The 20,404-nt window shown below is 44.1% G+C and overlaps 1 protein-coding gene across 4 annotated transcripts in view; it reads left to right on the top strand.

The window, feature by feature from the left end:
• CFAP97 (cilia and flagella associated protein 97) overlaps positions 1–19,092 on the top strand; it is a 42,505-nt gene extending 23,413 nt beyond the window's left edge. For all 4 annotated transcript variants that reach the window (XM_077279597.1, XM_077279596.1, XM_077279599.1 and 1 more), the window contains exons 4-6: positions 10,619–10,887; positions 16,394–16,556; positions 18,373–19,092. In XM_077279597.1, the coding sequence (XP_077135712.1) occupies positions 10,619–10,887; positions 16,394–16,556; positions 18,373–18,482 (542 nt within the window). In that variant the 3' untranslated portion in view covers positions 18,483–19,092. The remainder of the gene's footprint in view (positions 1–10,618; positions 10,888–16,393; positions 16,557–18,372) is intronic.
• Positions 19,093–20,404: the final 1,312 nt, after the last annotated feature.

Raw genomic sequence — 20,404 nt, 5'->3', positions numbered from 1 at the left:
CCTTTTTTAACGCACGCGCATGCCTGCGCATATTTGACTTTTTTTTTTATGGCTCCAAAAATGCAACATGTTGCGTTAGCCGCGCCTAGCCGCACACCGCGAAATAACGCATGCTTACTCAAAAGCATGTAAACGCATGCCATGCGTACACCATGTTAAATATATGTACGCGTGACGCATGCGGATCAAACGCTGCACACAGACACAAATGTGAAACCAGCCTTAGTGATTGGCTGCAGCGGTGATGTGCAGTGACATCACCCCTGCAGCCTGTAAACAGTCACAGGAGCAGTGATAGAAAGTCAGTGCTGGACCTGAGGAGGGTGAATAACGGCTCTTTATATTCTTGTAACCAGTGCTGGCTGATGGGGGAGGGGCGCTATTCCCAGTAAACCCATTACACGTTTCCCATTGCACATTCGGGGGAGTGGGTTTTCTGTAGGATACAGGCACTCCCTACTGTGGGAATCTGGAACAGGAGACCCTTCTTTCTGAAATTGCCCACCTGAGTGTAAAAAATAGTTTTTTTGCTAAGGCTTCTTTCACACTTCAGTTGTTTGGCGTCAGTCTGCTCCAACATAGTGACGGATCGACGGATCCGTCACAATTGTTGAGAAAACGGTTCTAACGGATCCATTTTTTTGACGGATCAGTTACTTGGGGGTTGTCTGGGAAAAGTATCTACTTTTTGGAGCATGCGCAATTGAAAAAGCGGATTGGGGCGACGGATCCACCGAAATGACGGTCGCGACGGATCCGTCGCCCATAGGCGGCCATTCTGTGGAATGGCGGAAGCGACGGATCCATCGCGAACCGCCATTTCGGCGCAGACAAAAAACATTATAATGTCTGTCAATGTCTAGACAACGTCCGCCAAATTTTGACAGATCCGTCACATGGCGGATGGAATGGACGACCATCCGCCACAATCCGTCGCTAATGCATGTCTATGGGAAAATAGCGGATCCGCCCAAAAAAAATGGCGGATCCACTATTTGAGGAAAATGGCGGTTTCAGACTGACGCCAAAAGACTGAAGTGTGAAAGAGGCCTTAGCTGTACAACCTTTTTCTATATCGTACACTACTGTATTATTCTGCTGCATGGCATTTGGTGAAGGTACATGATTGTGTTCTGTGCTTGGGCTGTCTGGATGTACGATTTGTCTCTTGGCTTTTTTCTAGTGTGTGACTAGTCACTTTTTCTGTGCGACCAGATCTGGTATATGTAGGCAGCTTACATTAGAGAAAGCTGTAATTATTGTAGATATGCGCCATAAAAAGAAAAAAGGGGGAAGATCGTCATCACCCAAAGGGAGAGAGACTGCGCAAAACAAGACATGTATACAACAAGAAGGAACAATTACAAAATAATAAAACTGAAAATGTAGATTTTTAGGAGCAAACGGTAGCAATGCAGTGACATGACAAGAATCTGCATAACTAATATGCAAAATAGTTGGAAGTCAAATTTATGTATGAGATAGCCAAGGTGATTGTCTATAAAATGATGGCAGTCTCACGTTCGTAACCATAATGGATGGCGAGATATGGAGCCTGAAAGTCAAAAGTTCAAAACATTGTTACCCTTTTGCTTGTCAGTGTATCCAAAAAAGAAATAACAATGGAAAATACAGACAGACAAAATGAAAAACTACCATATATGCTCGAGTATAAGCTGAGATTTTCAGCCCATTTTTTTAGGCTGAAAGTGCCCCTCTCAGCTTATACTCGAGTCATTGTCCCAGGGGGTCGGCGGGGGAAGGGGAGGCTGTCATATCATACTGGCCCTCCCGGCACGGTCTCTCCACGTCCCTGCTTGGCACCGGCAGCTTCTTCCTGTGTTCAGCGATCACGTGGTACCGCTCATTAAAGTAATGAATATGGACACGCCTCCACTCCTATAGGCGTGGTGCGCATATTCATTACTTTAATGAGCGGTACCAGTGACCGCTGAACAGAGGAACAAGCTGCGGTCGTGCGCCAGAGACCATCAGGAGATGCAGGGACATGCAGACCGCACCAGGAGGGGGTGAGTATGACGGGGGAGGGTGAGCCATGCGATATTCACCTGTCCCCGTTCCACCACCGGGCTCCGTCTTCCGCGTCCTCTGGCTGTGACGTTCAGGTCAGAGGGTGCAATGACGTGGTTAGTGCGCGCCCTCTGCCTGAACAGTCACTGCAGAGACCCGGAAGACACAGTGGCAGTGGAAATATAAAAAATAGATGAAATACAGTGCCTACAAGTAGTATTCAACCCCCTGCAGATTTAGCAGGTTTATACATTTGGAATTAACTTGGCATTGTGACATTTGGACTGTAGATCAGCCTGGAAGTGTAAAATGCACTGCAGCAAAAAATAATGTTATTTCTTTGTTTATTTTTTTTTTAAATTGTGAAAAGTTTTTTCAGAGGGTCATTTATTATTCAACCCCTCAACCCACCAGAATTCTGTTTGGTTCCCCTAAAGTATTAACAAGTAGTTCAGGCACAAAGAACAATGAGCTTCACATGTTTGGATTAATTATCTCTTTTTCCAGCCTTTTCTGACTATTTAAGACCCTCCCCAAACTTGTGAACAGCACTCATACATGGTCAACATGGGAAAGACAAAGGAGCATTCCAAGGCCATCAGAGACAAGATCGTGGAGGGTCACAAGGCTGGCAAGGGGTACAAAACCCTTTCCAAGGAGTTGGGCCTACCTGTCTCCACTGTTGGGAGCATCATCCGGAAGTGAAAGGCTTATGGAACTACTGTTAGCCTTCCACGGCCTGGACAGCCTTTGAAAGTTTCCTCCCGTGCCGAGGCCAGGCTTGTCCGAAGAGTCAAGGCTAACCCAAGGACAACAAGGAAGGAGCTCCGGAAAGATCTCATGGCAGTGGGGACATTGGTTTCAGTCAATACCATAAGTAACGTACTCCACCGCAATGGTCTCCGTTCCAGACGAGCCCGTAAGGTACCTTTACTTTCAAAGCGTCATGTCAAGGCTCATCTACAGTTTGCTCATGATCACTTGGAGGGCTCTGAGACTGACTGGTTCAAGGTTCTCTGGTCTGATGAGACCAAGATCGAGATCTTTGGTGCCAACCACACACGTGACGTTTGGAGACTGGATGGCACTGCATACGACCCCAAGAATACCATCCCTACAGTCAAGCATGGTGGTGGCAGCATCATGCTGTGGGGCTGTTTCTCAGCCAAGGGGCATGGCCATCTGGTCTGCATCCATGGGAAGATGGATAGCATGGCCTACCTGGATATTTTGGCCAAGAACCTCCGCTCCTCCATCAAGGATCTTAAGATGGGTCGTCATTTCATCTTCCAACAAGACAACGACCCAAAGCACACAGCCAAGAAAACCAAGGCCTAGTTCAAGAGGCAAAAAATCAAGGTGTTGCAGTGGCCTAGTCAGTCTCCTGACCTTAACCCAATTGAAAACTTGTGGAAGGAGCTCAAGATTAAAGTCCACATGAGACACCCAAAGAACCTAGATAACTTGGAGAAGATCTGCATGGAGGAGTGGGCCAAGATAACTCCAGAGACCTGTGCCGGCCTGATCAGGTCTTATAAAAGACGATTATTAGCTGTAATTGCAAACAAAGGTTATTCCACAAAATATTAAACCTAGGGGTTGAATAATAATTGACCCACACTTTTATGTTTAAAATTTATAAAAATTTAACTGAGCAACAAAACTTTTTGGTTTGTAAGATTTATGCATCTGTTAATAAATCCTGCTCTTGTTTGAAGTTTGAAGGCTCTAACTTATTTGCATCTTATTAAACCTGCTAAATCTGCAGGGGGTTGAATACTACTTGTAGGCACTGTATGTATGTATCTACTCAAATAAATACATATCAAAATATGTACAGTACATAAATTGATAGACATGTGACCTTAAAATATTACCCAGAATGTAGATAAAGATGAGGGAGAGGCTACGGACCCCACAGGTTCTGACAGTATTTTCTGGCTTTTTCTGGGGAGTGCAGTTCACTATTTGTAACTGTGTATCTATTTGTTCTATGTAATAAATCTTTATATATTTTTAGTATACAGGTTGTTTTGTCTATTATATAGGTACTGGCGCATATTTTTTATAAGAGCAATTTCTTGTTATATATCACACGTTGAAGCAGGTGTATGCTGTTAACTGTGAGGATGATTGTAACAGATCTGTAGCTCTGTATAAGATGTATGGTCATTGCATAGGCAGACATACCATTGACCACATAGGGGCCCAAGAGGTAAGGAAGCCCCTACTACCTCCAAAGCAGCACATAAATCAGTGCATTATGATGAGCTATTGGACAGCAAAGGGCCATATATTGTTCTTCTGTCTGTGTCCGTTCCTGGGTCATTGGATCATTAAACTCCAAACATGCTAGGAACAGATTAGTGATGTAATCTACTTTCTGCAGCTAATTCGGATCAGGTTAAAGGTGAAAACCTTCCTACATGACCAAGAATGACATAAGAGCCGGAGTTCACTTTGTTATGGGATTTCCTGCCACTTTGTCCCATATCGCACAATGCGCTCACCAGAATGCTCCAGTCCCTTCAGTCAAGCAATAGGGGAGGGTGCCAGGTCCCTCACCGATCTCCTAGTCATAGCGCCTCCTAGTGGGCTTTCTGAATTGTATCTTTCTTCATCACACAAGTTTCTCATGAGTGATCATTAGGGTTTCCACCACAACTTGCAATACACAACCTCACATGTATTACTAGTGGCCAGAGTTGGTCAGTGTCCTGTGTGAGCTCCGCACGTCGCAGTCTATAGACTCATTTACTGATGGGCCAGATAAATCTGTAAGGGGTATACCGGGACCATGTGATAATCTACTTCCTCCCTCCATGTAAATATTACCTTTATGTAAAACTGTATGTATATATCTATGTTTTGCTAACATATAATGATGAGCATAGGGAAAGCGTAGTACCCTGTTCGACCCACTAGATGGAGCCCATGACACCGTATTATAATAAGTGATGTAACTAGTTTACTGTAGGAGGGGTTAGCTGGGGATAAGGCAGAAACAGTTCCTTAGCTAGGGGAGAGGGGCTAGGGAGCCCGTACAGTTCAGGTGGGCTTTGAGCCCGAGCCATCCAGCAGCCTCGTAACGTTTAAGGGAAGGACCCAGCCATCCAGGACTCGGTCGACAGAAGTGCAGCTAAAGCAGCATGGGGTACAGCAGTGGTGAAGTAGCAGTGGGTCCACAGCAGTACAGGGACGCAGGTCGCTCGATATGTGGCAGATCATCACATGGGCTGACACCCTCAGAGATGAGGGAATCCCCAAGCGCAGAGAATCTGGACAGGGAGGACGATGCTTTACCGCAAGAGGCGGTATGACCTGGGCACATACTGAAGGACCAAGGGAAGAGTGCAGGGAAAGTGTGAGTCATAAGGAACCCTATGCAAATGCTGTGTCTGTTAAGGATCAACTGTGCAAAGAAGAAAGTAAAGTTTTATGTTTTCAAGTTGCAACTGGACTGTGTGTCTGTTTGTACGCAAATGACTGGAGGGGACCTTAGGCAATGGAGAGGAGGCCCAGCCGGTGCAAACAATAAAGAGGCAAGTACATTGACCAAGGGACATTATCTGCATGTGTCGGGAGACCGGGGCGCGCAAGACCTGCTAATCTCAGCTACGACTACGTCCCTGGTCATCCACATGCTGTAAGGTGGCCATAGACGTTGCAGCGTGGTCCAGCAGGTGACACCAGGCCAACTATCTTTTCTGTATGTGGCTCTGTCATGAGATACTGAAGGAGAAACCTCATCATCCAGGATTCCTAGACGGTTACGTTGTCTTTCTGGTTTCTGGAGCGTTGCTGCAGGATAAAGCCATTATTCATAGTACATTTATTCTTCATTTATTCTCCATTTTCTTTCTTTGATACATGAAATGTAAAACTAGTCAATTTTTCATTATGCTATTAAATGGAATTTTGGAGCCTATTAATTTACATTAGGAATAATGATTGTGGACATTTATGATTGATCTGATGCCGCATCGGATCACATTATCCCCCACCAACCTTCAGATGTTGAAAAACTGCAAACCTATATACTGTATATATCTGTTCCTTTTTGTTTGTAGTTTAGTCTTTTCTATGTGCTGGGAAATCCTGTGATGTAAAGAGGAAAGGCATGAAATCAAATCTGCCTATAAATCCACGATCCCAGTTCTAGCTACAGCTCCATAGTAACCACTCCAGGAAAATTTTTCCTAGAACTGCCTTTTTTTTTTTACTCGGTGAGTCCATGTAGTCTGTGCCTCTGTTCTCAGTGCTGCTCCCTGCTGCCTTGCATAACCGTACAGCACATGTGTATTGTATAGCCATTCTATGAAGTGCTAGCGTTCTGTCTGAATATTTCGGTACAATTCTGTCCTGAACTTGGAGAATGACTTTGTAGAAGTCGGTCGTGTAGAATAAATACTGCACTGACATCCCCCCTGGAAATTACAGGTCTTCAAAGTATGTGATTTATATTCCTCCTCACAGCTGGGTGTACCTAGTAATCTACGCTCCTATGCTTCATAGTGGGCTGCTGACATTCTGCTCAACGCCCTCTATCTATTCTTTCTACCAACACTGCAACACCTTGGAGACAAAATGACCTGGTATTTCTCAAAAAAGAGGCAGCATTGAATGTAAATGGATGTACACAGTATAAGAGTATGAAAGAGGGAAGATGGTTGCTCTCAATTTACTTACCTGTTCCTCTAATTTAAAGACGTGCCAACGTCTCAGTAACACGTGCCGAACTTGGTGTAGGTGGAGGATCTGAGCCTTGATCCCCTACTGTTCCCTTAGAGCAGGTGTCCCCAACCCGTAGCTTATTTCTGAAATGTTTTTGATTTTATTTTTGTAATCAGTCAGTAAGATCAAGCACTTCCCAAAGCGCATATATAGGCATACAGGTGTTTTAACATTTAAATCCATTCGCCTCTTTGTCTATTTATTCTGATCATTCCTGGGAAGTTAATGCTTTATTTGCATAAAAATAAAAACATTAAGTGCTCCAGGTGTGACAGAGCACTTCTTAAGGCTCTGCCTCCTAAGATTGTTTCCCTGCCCAACTTCATCCACTTCTGCTTGATTGATTGCTCACTGCCTCTGTGACATCAATCAAGCTAAATAGGCTGGGGCGGGGAAACAATGGATGCAGAGGCTTGGGAAGTGCTATATCACACCCATAGCACTTATTGCCTTATCAGGAACTAAAATGCTGATTTCTCAGGAATGCAGCAACAGATTAAAATCTAAATCCATTGACACCTTTACATCTTCTAAGACCTGCATGCCCAGATACCGTATGTGGTTTTTGATGGGTGAGGTTGATCTCACAGACAGATTCCTTTTAAATGGAAGTTTGAGCATTTTGCAAATTCACCAGACTGATCCCTTTTGGCTAATCGTGGTGCTTACAGGTCATGTGGTAGCTCCCTTGTCTTGCTTAGCCTAACATCTGATGGACCACGAGGAATCCGACTTATTAATTGCATATTAAACAATGAAACTTGATCTTGCCACTGAATAGTCATTCACAAAGAGTAAGATTTACTGGGAAAGGTGTATTGTCCTATCAAAACAGGAATGTAGATTCAGTAGGGGAATTTATAGCTTTTCCAAGGCACCATTGTTTTCTAAATGCCTTTATATGTCTATGTAAGGTAAGGTCGATGTTCTGAATCTGCTTTTGAGATGGGTAACACCAGACGTCTTGCCTTGTTCCGTTATTGCACTATATTGGAGAATAACTAGCCATAACAGGTCATTGACATGCCGCAGAATTGTCTACAACTCGTACCTCCTAAGGAATCATGCTCTCGGATCATTTATTTTCTGACGCCTTAATGGAGCGCTCACAGAAGAGCGTCTGGCATGTAAATAAGATTCATCACGCCGGACTGAACACAGTGTTTCTACATTGCTAATGGAGCTCATCGCTGGCACATTGTAATCTTACTCGAAGCTTTGTGCATTTTTATTGCGATGCAGAGATAGCTGAACATTACGTTGAATTTACAGCCGCTTTTTACTTGTGATATATATATATATATATATATATCTCTGTGGTTATATCAGAGCCTTGTGTCAGTTCTTGATATTTTATACATGTCCATTGCTATTGATAAAGCCTTTTATTTATGTGGGTTGGGAGGGTTAAACAGACTTAAAGTGAATCTGTCAGTAGGATCAAGCCTCCTAGCCCATTTATATGGGCATGTAGGTCATAGGAAGCTGAATAAAATGATACCTTTTTATCTATGATTCCATGTCTTATTCCAGAGTAAGCCATGTTTTCTTAATGTGTAAACGAGCTGTTATGATCAATAGGTCAGATACTGATCTGCATGAGAATCTGCCTCCAGACCTTATTTTACATGAAAGTAGGCATTACCAGTGTTAGACATGTAATGTCTGACACCTCTCATAATCACATACAGCCCTGCAGTGAGATCAGAACTAACACAGTACAACAGAGTTGAACCTTGTTTCATTATAAACATATTTGCAGCATGAGTTGTCCTCTCGGTGCTTCCGCTTTCATCTCATAGGCAGTACAGCAGAGCTGGCAGCACTGTGAGGAGACTGCTGAAAATGTGTTTGTAATGAGACAAGGCTCAACTCTGCTGTACTGGAGGGTTGGTCCTACTGACATATTTACAGTAAGGGGCAACTAAATCTGAAGTGTGCAGCTTATACAGCATAGTCATATAAAAACTGACTAATATCCATCATATATGTCAGAACCAAACATTCATTGATAAGGTAACGTAGCAGAATTTTTTTTTCCTCGCTGGACTCGCCATGACCCATTGTCTGACATCCATCACAGGAAAGCAGCAGGTCAAGATCGTCCTTTATTTTAGGTTTAGAGTCACTATTAAAATTCTAAAATTTGGACATGGATTACTGCTTAAGTGTGTAGAATTATTTTCTGGTGACATATTATTTATTCTTGCTCATCTGTTCCTACTGTTGTCAGTAGTTATGGGGTGAGTCACGTATGGGATTATTTCTGTGAAATCGTGTTGGTTGTCATAGACACCATTTCCTCTGTTAGCACTAGCAGCTTATCTGAGCAACCAGTCGCTTTTGGGGTTTTATCTCTTAAGAGCTTTTTGGTAGTACTCATTATTTAATAAAAATCTGGGTCATCGAGTTAGAACAAATCATTACACGTATTGGTGTCTTTAATACACTGGATGACATTAATGTTTTTGCCAAAGTGGTTGGTATTTGGTCATTCCAGACTTCTCCACAACAAATCTACCCACTCCAAATCTTAATATCAGTAGTCAGATTTACCAATCAGGAGTTTGAGGATGAATCTGTGGCTTCCTCCCTAGACTCCCATAAACGCATAACATAGAGGATGTCCCATTTTCCAGCTTTCACATACAGCTCACAATGTCCCAGTTTCCAGCTTGACCATTCAGCTCAGGATGGCCCAGTTTCCAGCTTGCCCATGCGGCTCAGGATGGCCCAGTTTCCAGCTTGACCATTCAGCTCAGGATGGCCCAGTTTCCAGCTTGTCCACGCGGCTCGGGATGTCCCAGTTTCCAGCTTGCCCATTCGGCTCAGGATGGCCCAGTTTCCAGCTTGCCCATTCGGCTCAGGATGGCCCAGTTTCCAGCTTGCCCATTCAGCTCAGGATGGCCCAGTTTCCAGCTTGCCCATGGGGCTCACGATGTCCCAGTTTCCAGCTTGCCCATGCGGCTCGGGATGGCCCAGTTTCCAGCTTGCCCATGCGGCTCGGGATGGCCCAGTTTCCAGCTTGCCCATGCAGCTCAGGATGGCCCAGTTTCCAGCTTGCCCATTCGGCTCAGGATGTCCCAGTTTCCAGCTTGACCATTCGGCTCAGGATGGCCCAGTTTCCAGCTTGTCCACATGGCTCGGGATGTCCCAGTTTCCAGCTTGCCCATTCGGCTCCGGATGGCCCAGTTTCCAGCTTGCCCATTCGGCTCAGGATGTCCCAGTTTCCAGCTTGCCCATGGGGCTCACGATGTCCCAGTTTCCAGCTTGACCATTCAGCTCAGGATGGCCCAGTTTCCAGCTTGACCATTCGGCTCGGGATGTCCCAGTTTCCAGCTTGACCATTCGGCTCAGGATGGCCCAGTTTCCAGCTTGCCCATGGGGCTCACGATGTCCCAGTTTCCAGCTTGACCATTCAGCTCAGGATGGCCCAGTTTCCAGCTTGCCCGTGCGGCTCACGATGTCCCAGTTTCCAGCTTGCCCATTTGGCTCAGGACGGCCCAGTTTCCAGCTTGCCCACACGGCTCGGGATGTCCCAGTTTCCAGCTTGCCCACACGGCTCGGGATGTCCCAGTTTGCAGCTTGCCCATGTGGCTTGGGATGGCCCAGTTTCCAGCTTGCCCATGCGGCTTGGGATGGCCCAGTTTCCAGCTTGTCCATGCTACTCTGCCAATATTTAAATGGATGGCGGCTTCAAAAAGTGATTCAAATGTTTATAGCCTTACATTATGGCTGATTGTTAGCCTGTGGATACAGCTAGCATTCATGTATCATTTGCTAGACCTCTTTTTGTATGTGACTTGTACTAATTAACAGGCTCGTTTATATTCATGCTTGTATTTTTTTGCAGCATTTATGCATCTTGATAAGAATGATCAGGAAAGGTTTTCTCTTGATCACCCGTCAATTGGACAGCAAAAGAACTTCTCATTCACAAATGAAGAAGTGAGACAGATTGACCGGGAGAACCAGAGACTGCTCAAAGAACTGTCCAGACATGCCACCAAATCTAAAGGCAAGACCTTGGCTCCTAAGAAACTTAACACAACTCCAACCCGACTGTACCACAGTGCCCTGAACCGGCAAAAGGAACAACAACGCATCGAAAGGGAAAACCTGGTAAGAACTTTGCATAATTTGCTTTCTCACTGCACCATCTAGTTAATGTAATTGTAGCTAATGTAGCAATGTGTTTATGGTTTTTGCTTGGTGCTGTGCAAGCAGTGAAAAATAAATCACATTGTTTTGAACCCAGTGCCTGTGTGAATGCTATATAATGCCTCTGAGAGTGTGAACCCCTACCCTACCTAATGGGTTCATTCAGTAATATGCTCTCAAAGTATTAAGCATATGGATAAAAGATCAGTCAATATCAACATGTTTTACAACAACATTTTTACCAAAAGTAAATTACCGTAATACCAAGGCAAAGAAGAAGTACTTGAATATGGTAAAAAGTAATAACTTATCAATAGACATATAAAAATATTTAAAAAGTACATTATAAAGAAAGGTGCTAGATATGTAAAAGAGGGACCTTATTCCATAGGATATCACATGATAAAAAAAATACATGTTTTTATGCCATACCAATCATTATTTGACACGTAGATTATAAAGGGAAAAAAAGCAGGGCTAAATTTTCCTTAGGTGGTAAAAGACTGTGTATAAATTGCCCTAATAAATTAGTCAAGAGCTGCCTAAAAAGGCCTGAATACAATTATTATAAGCACAAACAATTGGCTATATAAAGATCCAGAGAAGCACAAGGTGGATTAACATGATTGTAATGGCCTCTGAATGTACATGCCTTAGTTAATCAGTGAAATAACCACCTGGACTAATTAAAGATCTGTTTACGCGCTGATTGCATAGTTTCCGCATTCTGCTATTGAAGTGGACATGTGTCAAAAAAAACATGCTGCAAGATACTCTACCTGTAAGTAGTGGATACCTGGGCATCCCTCTGCCCCGACGCGTGTTTTGCTTTGCTTCTTTGGGATATACTATGGAATAATGTCCCTCTTTTACATATCTCGCACCTTTCTTTATAATGTACTTTTTAAACCTTTTTATATATGTTATGACAGAGTCACTGGCACTGTATGGGAAGGGAGATATGTGTCACAGAGATGTTTGCTTTCTTCCGTGATCTAGAAACACATAAGTTAATTTTCAGCATGCTATGTGCTGAAGGCGTTAAGCGGCCATTAATGTCCCAGAAAGGAAGATCATAATATCTGACCACCTGTTAATTTACCTGATATTTGTCATATATTATTGCCTATATAATGTTTTAATGTAAAATACAGAGGTGTCCTGTAAGCAATGTACTACAGAGCTTGAAATAGTGTAATAATTAGTGTGACCAGTGGGGGGCAGCAGAGGATCAGCAACCATTGGCATAGCGGCCCCTGACATAATGGGTCACACATCTCTATGTAATGGAAAGAATTTGGTGATGTCTATACAAGGCACAGCCTTCTTGTGAAATGCGATTAATGAGTTTCTGATGGGTTCATATATTTAGGATTTATTTTATGCTCTAAACATTGAGGGTTCATATATCAAGTCAATTACGCTGGTATGTGACATATTGGCGTTATACTGCTGGGTACCCGGCCTATCAATGTGCCCATACTGCGGGTTATTGGGGAACTGGTATATTGTCTTGGCTCCATGTGTATAGTCATATACTGCAGCAGGAGGGAGGGGGTTAAGGCCAGGGGCAGAGGACCACTGAGGCTATTCTGGGGGTATTATTTCTTATACTGCCGCAGGTTCTGGACTTCTCTCTATGATGTGGAAGGACGCACGCGTCTGTGACGGCCACAGCAGCCTTTAGAAAGTGACATTTAAGAAGTATGAGTGTCATATAAATAAGCTGGAACAGGTGGGACCCCCAGCTGTCCTATGTGCCGGCTGTCCGAGGCCGCAGTGCTGCAGCGAATGTGTCTCCTGCTCCTCATACACGTGAGCTAGATGGATCCTGGGCTCACGGGGTTATAATGTATTCTGCAGGGTAATGGATCAGATTAGGGACATCAGCCTCCAGCGAAAGTGTAGGACAAGAAGCTTTAGGCTTTGTGCACACGTTGCGGATTTTGCTGCGGATCCGGATTTGCAGCAGTTTTCTAGACCTATGGAAAACAAAATCCGCAGTGCCCATGCGGAAAAAAACGTGCGGAAACGAAGCGTTGTTTTTTTCCGCAGCATGTCAATTCTTTGTGCGGATTCCACCTGCTCCTCAATAGGAATCGGCAGGTGTAAAACCGCAGGTGGAATCCGCACAAAAACTGCGGGAAATCCGCAGGAAATCCGCAGTGCGGATTTACTAAAATCAGTGCTGAACAATCCGCACACCATTCCACAATGTGTTCACGTACCCTCATGGGCCCCCAGGCAAACTGCATTGGCCAGATGAGTGGCCTCTTGGTCTTTGGGCCATTATGTGTCTTCAATGTGCAGAAAAGCATAGTTACTATGTAGAGGAACACGGCATAAGAACTTGGGTGATCATTTCCATAGTAAAAGAAAGTGTCAACATCCTGTAAAACTTACACAGAGGATGTCTGATAAGGCCTTGTGGTGCACCCCGCTACCTTCTAGTGCACCCCGACTACCTGTAAAACCATAGAAAGCCATGTAACGGCTATTCCTCTGTCTGACATACTTTTCTGCTACAGATCATGCCATGAGGAAAGGTTTTGTCCCCGTCTTAGCTCTGCCTCCCTGCCTCCTTCACTTTCATTTTTTGCTCATATCAGTCCCCAATGACAAACTTACTGTGGATTTTCGCTTCTGTTTGTCCGCTTTCTAGTATTTTGTAGAGTAAGATCGCTTGTGGGTTTTTGGGGGGTTTTTTTTAACAAAGTTTGGAATTTTTTTCACCACTTAGATAAAAAATAACCTAGACATGTTTGGTGGCTATAAACTCATAATGACCTGGAGAATCATAATGGCAGGTCAGTTTTAGCATTTAGTGAACCTAGTAAAAAGCTAAATAAAAAACAAGTGTGGGATTGCACTTTTTTTTGCAATTTCACAACACTTGCATTCTTTTTCCCGGTTTCCAGTACATGACATGGTAAAACCAATGGTGGTGTTCAAAAATACAACTTGTCTCGCAATAAACAAGCCCTCACATGGCCATATTGACGAGACCTGTAGCGTCTCCATTTTTTGGGATTTGGGGCCGGGTGAGGGCTTATTTTTTTGTGCTCCAATCATTTTGGTGCAGATACGATCTTTTGATCACCCGTTATTGCATTCTATTGCAATGTTACAGCGACCAAAAAAAAAGTACTGTATATATTCGTGTATAAGCCGAGATTTTCAGCACAATTTTTTTTGTGCTGAAAGTGCCCCCCCTCGGCATATACACGAGCCATGGTCCAGAAAGCCGACGGGAGTGGGGAGCCGGCAGCTGTAGCACAGTGACAGCTGCAGCCTCTGGCTTCCAGAAGACCTCAATACTCACCCTTCGTGGCTGCATCTCTGTCCCGGCACGGCAGCTTCTTCCTGTGCTCAGTGGTCACGTGGTACTGCTCATTAAGGTAATGAATATGGACACGACTCCACTCCCATAGTCATGTAGCGCATATTCATGACCTTAATGAGCTGTACCACGTGACCGCTGAGCACAGGAAGAAGCTGTGCGCCGGGACAGAGATGTAGGGATGTTTAGCGCGGTGTGAGGAGGGTGAGTATGGCGGGGGAGGATGGAGGAGGACAGGGGAGCCATGCATGCAAGGATGGGAGGGGGGGAGCCGAGCCATGCATACAAGATGGGACTGGGGGAGCCATGCATACAAGATGGGACATGGGAGCCATGCATACAAGGATGGGAGGGGGGAGCCGAGCCATGCATACAAGATGGGACAGGGGAGCCATGCATACAAGGATGGGAGGGGGGAGCCATGCATACAAGATGGGACATGGGAGCCATGCATACAAGGATGGGAGGGGGGAGCCGAGCCATGCATACAAGATGGGACAGGGTAGCCATGCATACAAGGATGGGAGGGGGGAGCCATGCATACAAGGATGGGAGGGGGTAGCCGAGCGATGCATAGAAGATGGGACAGGGGAGCCATGCATACAACGGGGAGCCACACAGAGCAGGACAGGATGGGGGGAACCACACATACCGGGATAGGAATGAGGGGACAATACATACTCGAGTCAATAAGCTTACCCAGTTTTCCTTGGCAAAATTAGGTGCCTTGACTTATACTCGTGTATATACGGTAATTCTAGCTTTTAGATTTTTTTTAATTTTTTTATTTTTTTCCTCGTTACACCATTTACCGATTGGATTAATTCTTTTTATATATTGCTAGCTCGGGCGATTCTGAAATCGGCGATACCAAATATGTGTATATTTGATTTTTTTGTTTTCAATTGTTTATTTTGAATGGGGCGAAAGGGGGGTGATTTGAACTTTTATATTTTTATTTATTTTTTTATATTTTTAAAAACATTTTTTTTTTACTTCAATAGTCTCCATGAGAGACTAGAAGCTGCACTTGTCCGATCGCCTCTGCTAGATAGAGCAGGGCTGCAGACCTGCTCTATGTAGCAGATATGTTCGCTTGCTATGACTGACAACCACCAGGCGGCGCTCATAGCGATCCAGCAACGACAACCACAGGGGTCTCCTGCTGACCCCGGGTTGTCATGCCAACCCATCGGGCGACCCGCTGTCATGTGACACGGGCACCAATGAGAGGAGGTAAAGATGGGCTTCCTGTGTGTCCATGTTAAATGTCGCTGTCAGTGTTTGACAGTGTCATTTAACATGTTAAGAGCCACGGGTGAATCGCGATTTCACCCGCGACTGTTACGGGCACATGTCAGCTGATCAGATCAGCTGTCATGTGCCGGAAAAGGTGCAGGCTCATTGCCGGAGTCCGTACCAAATACGGGTAGGCGTCCAATGATGGACACAGTCCATCGTTGGACGTTAAGGGGTTAAGGTCAGAAAAACTTGGTCAAAGCTATTGGAGCACACAAATCTCAGAGGGTGCCCAAACCTTTGCATCCACCCATTTTCCTTTTTGTAATTTTTAAAATGTAAAAATTGACATTTTGCCTGAAATACAAAGGAAATGTCTCATCTTTAACTTTAGGCCTTTTAGGGTATGTTTCCACAGGGCGTATTGGCAGCTCTTTGGACACAGCGGATACCCCGCTCCGCCCAAAGCACTGCCCCCTTTTGCATACGCATACGTTCATTGAACACAGGCGGAATCCCCGCATCCTATATATATATATAGACTGTGTTATTTATCCTGCAGAGACTGAGCGTCTCCGCAAGATAAATAGACATGCTGCAGTCTATAAAGACACACCGCATGTCCGGTTACGCAGGTCTGCCGCCTGCGTATTTGTACGCAAAGTGGCTGCTGCAGATTGGACGCTGCTGCTGTACACCGCGTCCAATCCACAGCAAAAAAACTCAAGCAATACGCCCCGTGGAAGCATACCCTTAGGGATCATTTCATCTTCACCTTGCTTAACTGTCCACAATAACAGTAATTTTGACCAGGGGTGCCCAAACCTTTACATGCCACTGTATACTATATGCTTATTTGTCACATCTGATGAGGTTTTTGCCTCCCAGGCCTTTCTGAAGAGATTGGAATCGGTAAAGCCCACCCTTGGTATGACCCGCTCTGAGCAGCTATTGGACTACCAACGTCAAGCAGGATACTTGAGCTCAACAGCAACATCCCCGAGACCTGGAAAGGCTTCTGTGAGCCGCCTCAGCCATGGTTCTTCATCAGGTGAGTACTTTCTGTGCTATTTGTGTTACTTAACTCCTTAATGCAAAGTGATTAGAGATGGGCAGACCCCTGGATATTCAGCTTCAGCGGGTTTGGCTGAACAGTTTAAAAAAAAAAAAAAAGTTTGGATACCAGAACAGTACCTGAACCCAGACCCCATTCACTTCAATGGGGGTCCCGAACAGCCAGTGTTTGTTCATTTATGACAGTGCGGCAAACACTGCTTCTGATCAGCTGTAAAATCATTACCGCCGTTCAAACAGCTGCTTTTCCCACACTGTCAAATGACAACGTGAGCCCGCAGCTGTGGTTAGGAGGTAAAAAGGTTACCTCCGGTCACTAGCGTCAGCTGATGGGAGTACCGCTCCCATCAGCCTACAACTGCTGCTGCTAATAACAATGAGAGCAGGCGGCAGCTGATAGGAGTATTAATCAGCTGATTTCCTCTTTCTAAATAAATAATAAACAACGTGGGTTCCCCTGAATTAACCAGCCAGGCAAAACTGACAGCTGGGGGCTGCAACCCCTAGCTGTCAGAATTAGCAAGGCTGGTTATCAAGCTATAGGGGTCCCCATGCTGTTTTTGTTAATTATTTGAATAAATAATTTAATTTAAAAAAAATGGTGTGGGGTCCCCCCCATTTTTGACAACCAGCCTTTGTAAAGCAGAGAGCTGGGGGCGGGTATTCTGAGGCTGGTAAGGGGTCATGGATGTTGTCCACCCACAAAAGGCGCCTGCTCTCACTGTTATTAGCTGCAGCAGGCGTAGACTGATGGGAGCAGTAGTTTCATCAGCCAACACCAGTGACCGGAGGTAAACGTTATACCTCGGATGACAGCGTGGGAATCACGGATGTCTGACCGGCGGTAATGATTTTCCCGTCGATCTGAAGCACTGCTTGCCGCGCTGTCATATGCATGAGAAATACCTGGTGATCTGGATTCAGAACCTGAACAATAACACTGACTTACTGGTGAATTTCGTGTTCGGTGTCTACTCAGGATCTCTGCTCCCTCCACACTCGGTAGTTGCCAGCTAAATTACATAACCAACATATGCCTGTAACAGCAGTGACCAGAGCTCGGCTCCGATCGCTGCTGTCAAACCATATTAGACGATGCTGTCGTTCACTAATGATAGCATTTGAAATGTAGCATCTATCGGCTTCTATTGGCCTCCCCCCCCCCCCCCATGATGCAATTGCAGGACACTGATGAGTTACCATGGCAGCTGAAGCCCCCCGTCTCTGTGGTCTCTGTACTCCAGTGAAGTTCAGCCAAAGGCTGAGCTTCATAAAAGGTCGCACTTTACACTATTATATTGCAATAGCATGGTGCATAGTATAAGTGATCATACTATCATAGGTTCATCACCATGCAACTTCTACTTTTCCATTGCACTGCTTTATATGAGACTCTGTGATTCCAAAAGCAATGTTTTTGATAAAGGCCCATGTTCTCTGGCCGAAACGTCACCATTTTTATCTTGGATTGCCTAATAAAAGAGTTAATTCTAATGCACTTGATTATTTGGAGTGCCGAATACTTTATTATACCTTAGCAATATTACTCCAGTCATAGACCAGAGTAAAATGTCTAGCATGGTCCAGGCCACTCATCAGCCGCTCCTGATTCATTGAGAGGCCTGCTCCTCTTAGTGAATCAGGAGCGACTGACTCCAATACATCCCCCTCATCAAAACCGGTGTAAAACATCGGCAGTCTTGATGAATCGGGGCCTTTATGTTCCGTTTATCATTAGGACAGTGACTTTCTATGCACATATTTTGACAAGTATATATTTTTTTTATTTTAAGGTGGCATCTCTCGTGTGTCCAGCGCCAGCAGTCGAAGTAGCCGCATGGGAAACAGCGCAGCTCTGCTCAGACCCACGAAGCCCAGCAATGTCCGGGCCGCCTGGATGTGACGACATTACCAGGAATCTTCTTACCCTGTTATATTTCCTTAATTAAATTATTTTGTAAATGAAGCTTCCTGCTGCTACGGTGACATTCCTCGTCCTCATGAGTGACCAGTATGATGTGGTGTGCGGTTTATATATGTAGATATATATTGTTTTTATACAATTATTTTGATAAAATAAGTCTATTATTCCAGAATGCGCTTGCAGGGCAGCCGCCGCTACATTGCTGCTTGTTGTCTTCTTGATGACATTGTTGTGTTTCTTAATGATGCAGTGAAGAGACTCGTACATAGGAGGTCATGTATCGATCTGCCTCATTCGCGTTGTTTTTATTTTTCTTATTATAATGTGCTCTGATTGAACTACTCGAGTGTATTCTGATCTATTGTACTTTTCTATTTTTTGTATGGTGAATTGTTTTCCTAGAAAATCTTTAATTGTGAGCCATTCTGTATGTGAGTTGTAAGGTATCACTGCTAAATCTAATTGTGCCACATATACGGCTTCTCTATATTTGTTCATCCTGTCTGGCAGCATTACAGATGAGTGGCTTGGCTTAATAATATCCGTTTTTTATTTTTAATATTTTCATGTAAAATACTACTTTTTACGAGGACTTGTAAATGTGTGATTCTTGCCTCCTTCACCCATACACGATGACTGGCATTGTTGGTATGATAAGCAGGACCCTAAGTGCTTCCAGGTCTCGTAAACCCCGTTTCTACATAAATCTAAATCAAGTAATAGGAAAGTATATATACCTGACCTCTTCGTCATCTCTGCCTCTACCGCAGGTAACTTGGGAGACTTAGTATAGGATCTTGGAGATGGGAATACCCAATATGCAGTAGGTGTAATAATATTAGTAAATACCTCAAATTAGAAATGTTGTATAGTTCTTCTGATTAGCTATGTCGCTTACCCCATGTGCAGAGCATTTCAGGAGCTTTGGTATCTGTGGTTATGACTACTAAGAGCTGTCTGACTGTCACTATGAGTGGTCATAACCATGAATACCTAAGCTACTGTAATGCCTGCACATGGGGCAAGCGACATAGCGAATCAGAAGAACTATACTACATGTTTAATTGGAGGTATTTGCTAATATTATTATTACACCTACTACATATTGGAATAGGATCTTGGAGATGGGAATACTCCTTTAAGTGTCGTCTTGGGGTATGTTCACATTGTTGCATTTTTTTTTCTTTTCTTGCAGCCAAAACTTTCACTTTTGGAAGTAAAAAACGTTGTGTATAAAATTTAGCTATTTGTTGCACTTTTTTTTTTTTATATATATATATGTGATATATATATATGATTCCACGTGTGCTTTGTGTACAGTACATTTTAATAGTTTTATTCTCCAAAAGCGCAGCACAAATGTTGTTCTGCATGTTTTCAGCTTCTTAAGATTTTCAGTGGGTAAAAAACACTGCAAAAACACTGAAGGGAATTGACATGCTGCAGAAGTTCAAACCCATTCTCCGTAGACTAATAAAGGCCCCAACTGTTACCTATCTAAGTAATGGGGAATCTCATTTTCATGGAGTTCTGTTGGACTCTATGGTATAATGGCACTGAAGCATTGTATTTTCAGCAAATAAAATAAAAAGCCACAATGGCAAATGCACAGTAAGGCCACATTCACACATTCAGTATTTGGTCCGTATTTTACCTCAGTATTTATAAGCCAAAACCAGGAGTGGGTGATAAATACAGAAGTGGTGACGGGTTTCTATTAATACTTTTCCTCTGATTTTTCCTCTCCTGATTTTGGCTTACAAATACTGAGGTAAAATACTGACCAAATACTGACCGTGTGGACGTGGCCTCATTGTGCAGATTGGGTAAAATCAAAATCTGCATTCCGGTGTTATTATCCCTGTCCTCCAGCCTGCGCCTCATCACTTGTAGCCTGATGA

The sequence above is a fragment of the Ranitomeya variabilis genome, chromosome 1 (genome assembly GCF_051348905.1).
Source record: "Ranitomeya variabilis isolate aRanVar5 chromosome 1, aRanVar5.hap1, whole genome shotgun sequence".
In the NCBI taxonomy this organism is placed as follows: Eukaryota; Metazoa; Chordata; class Amphibia; order Anura; family Dendrobatidae; genus Ranitomeya; species Ranitomeya variabilis.
This window is presented reverse-complemented; position numbering and strand designations above follow the sequence as displayed.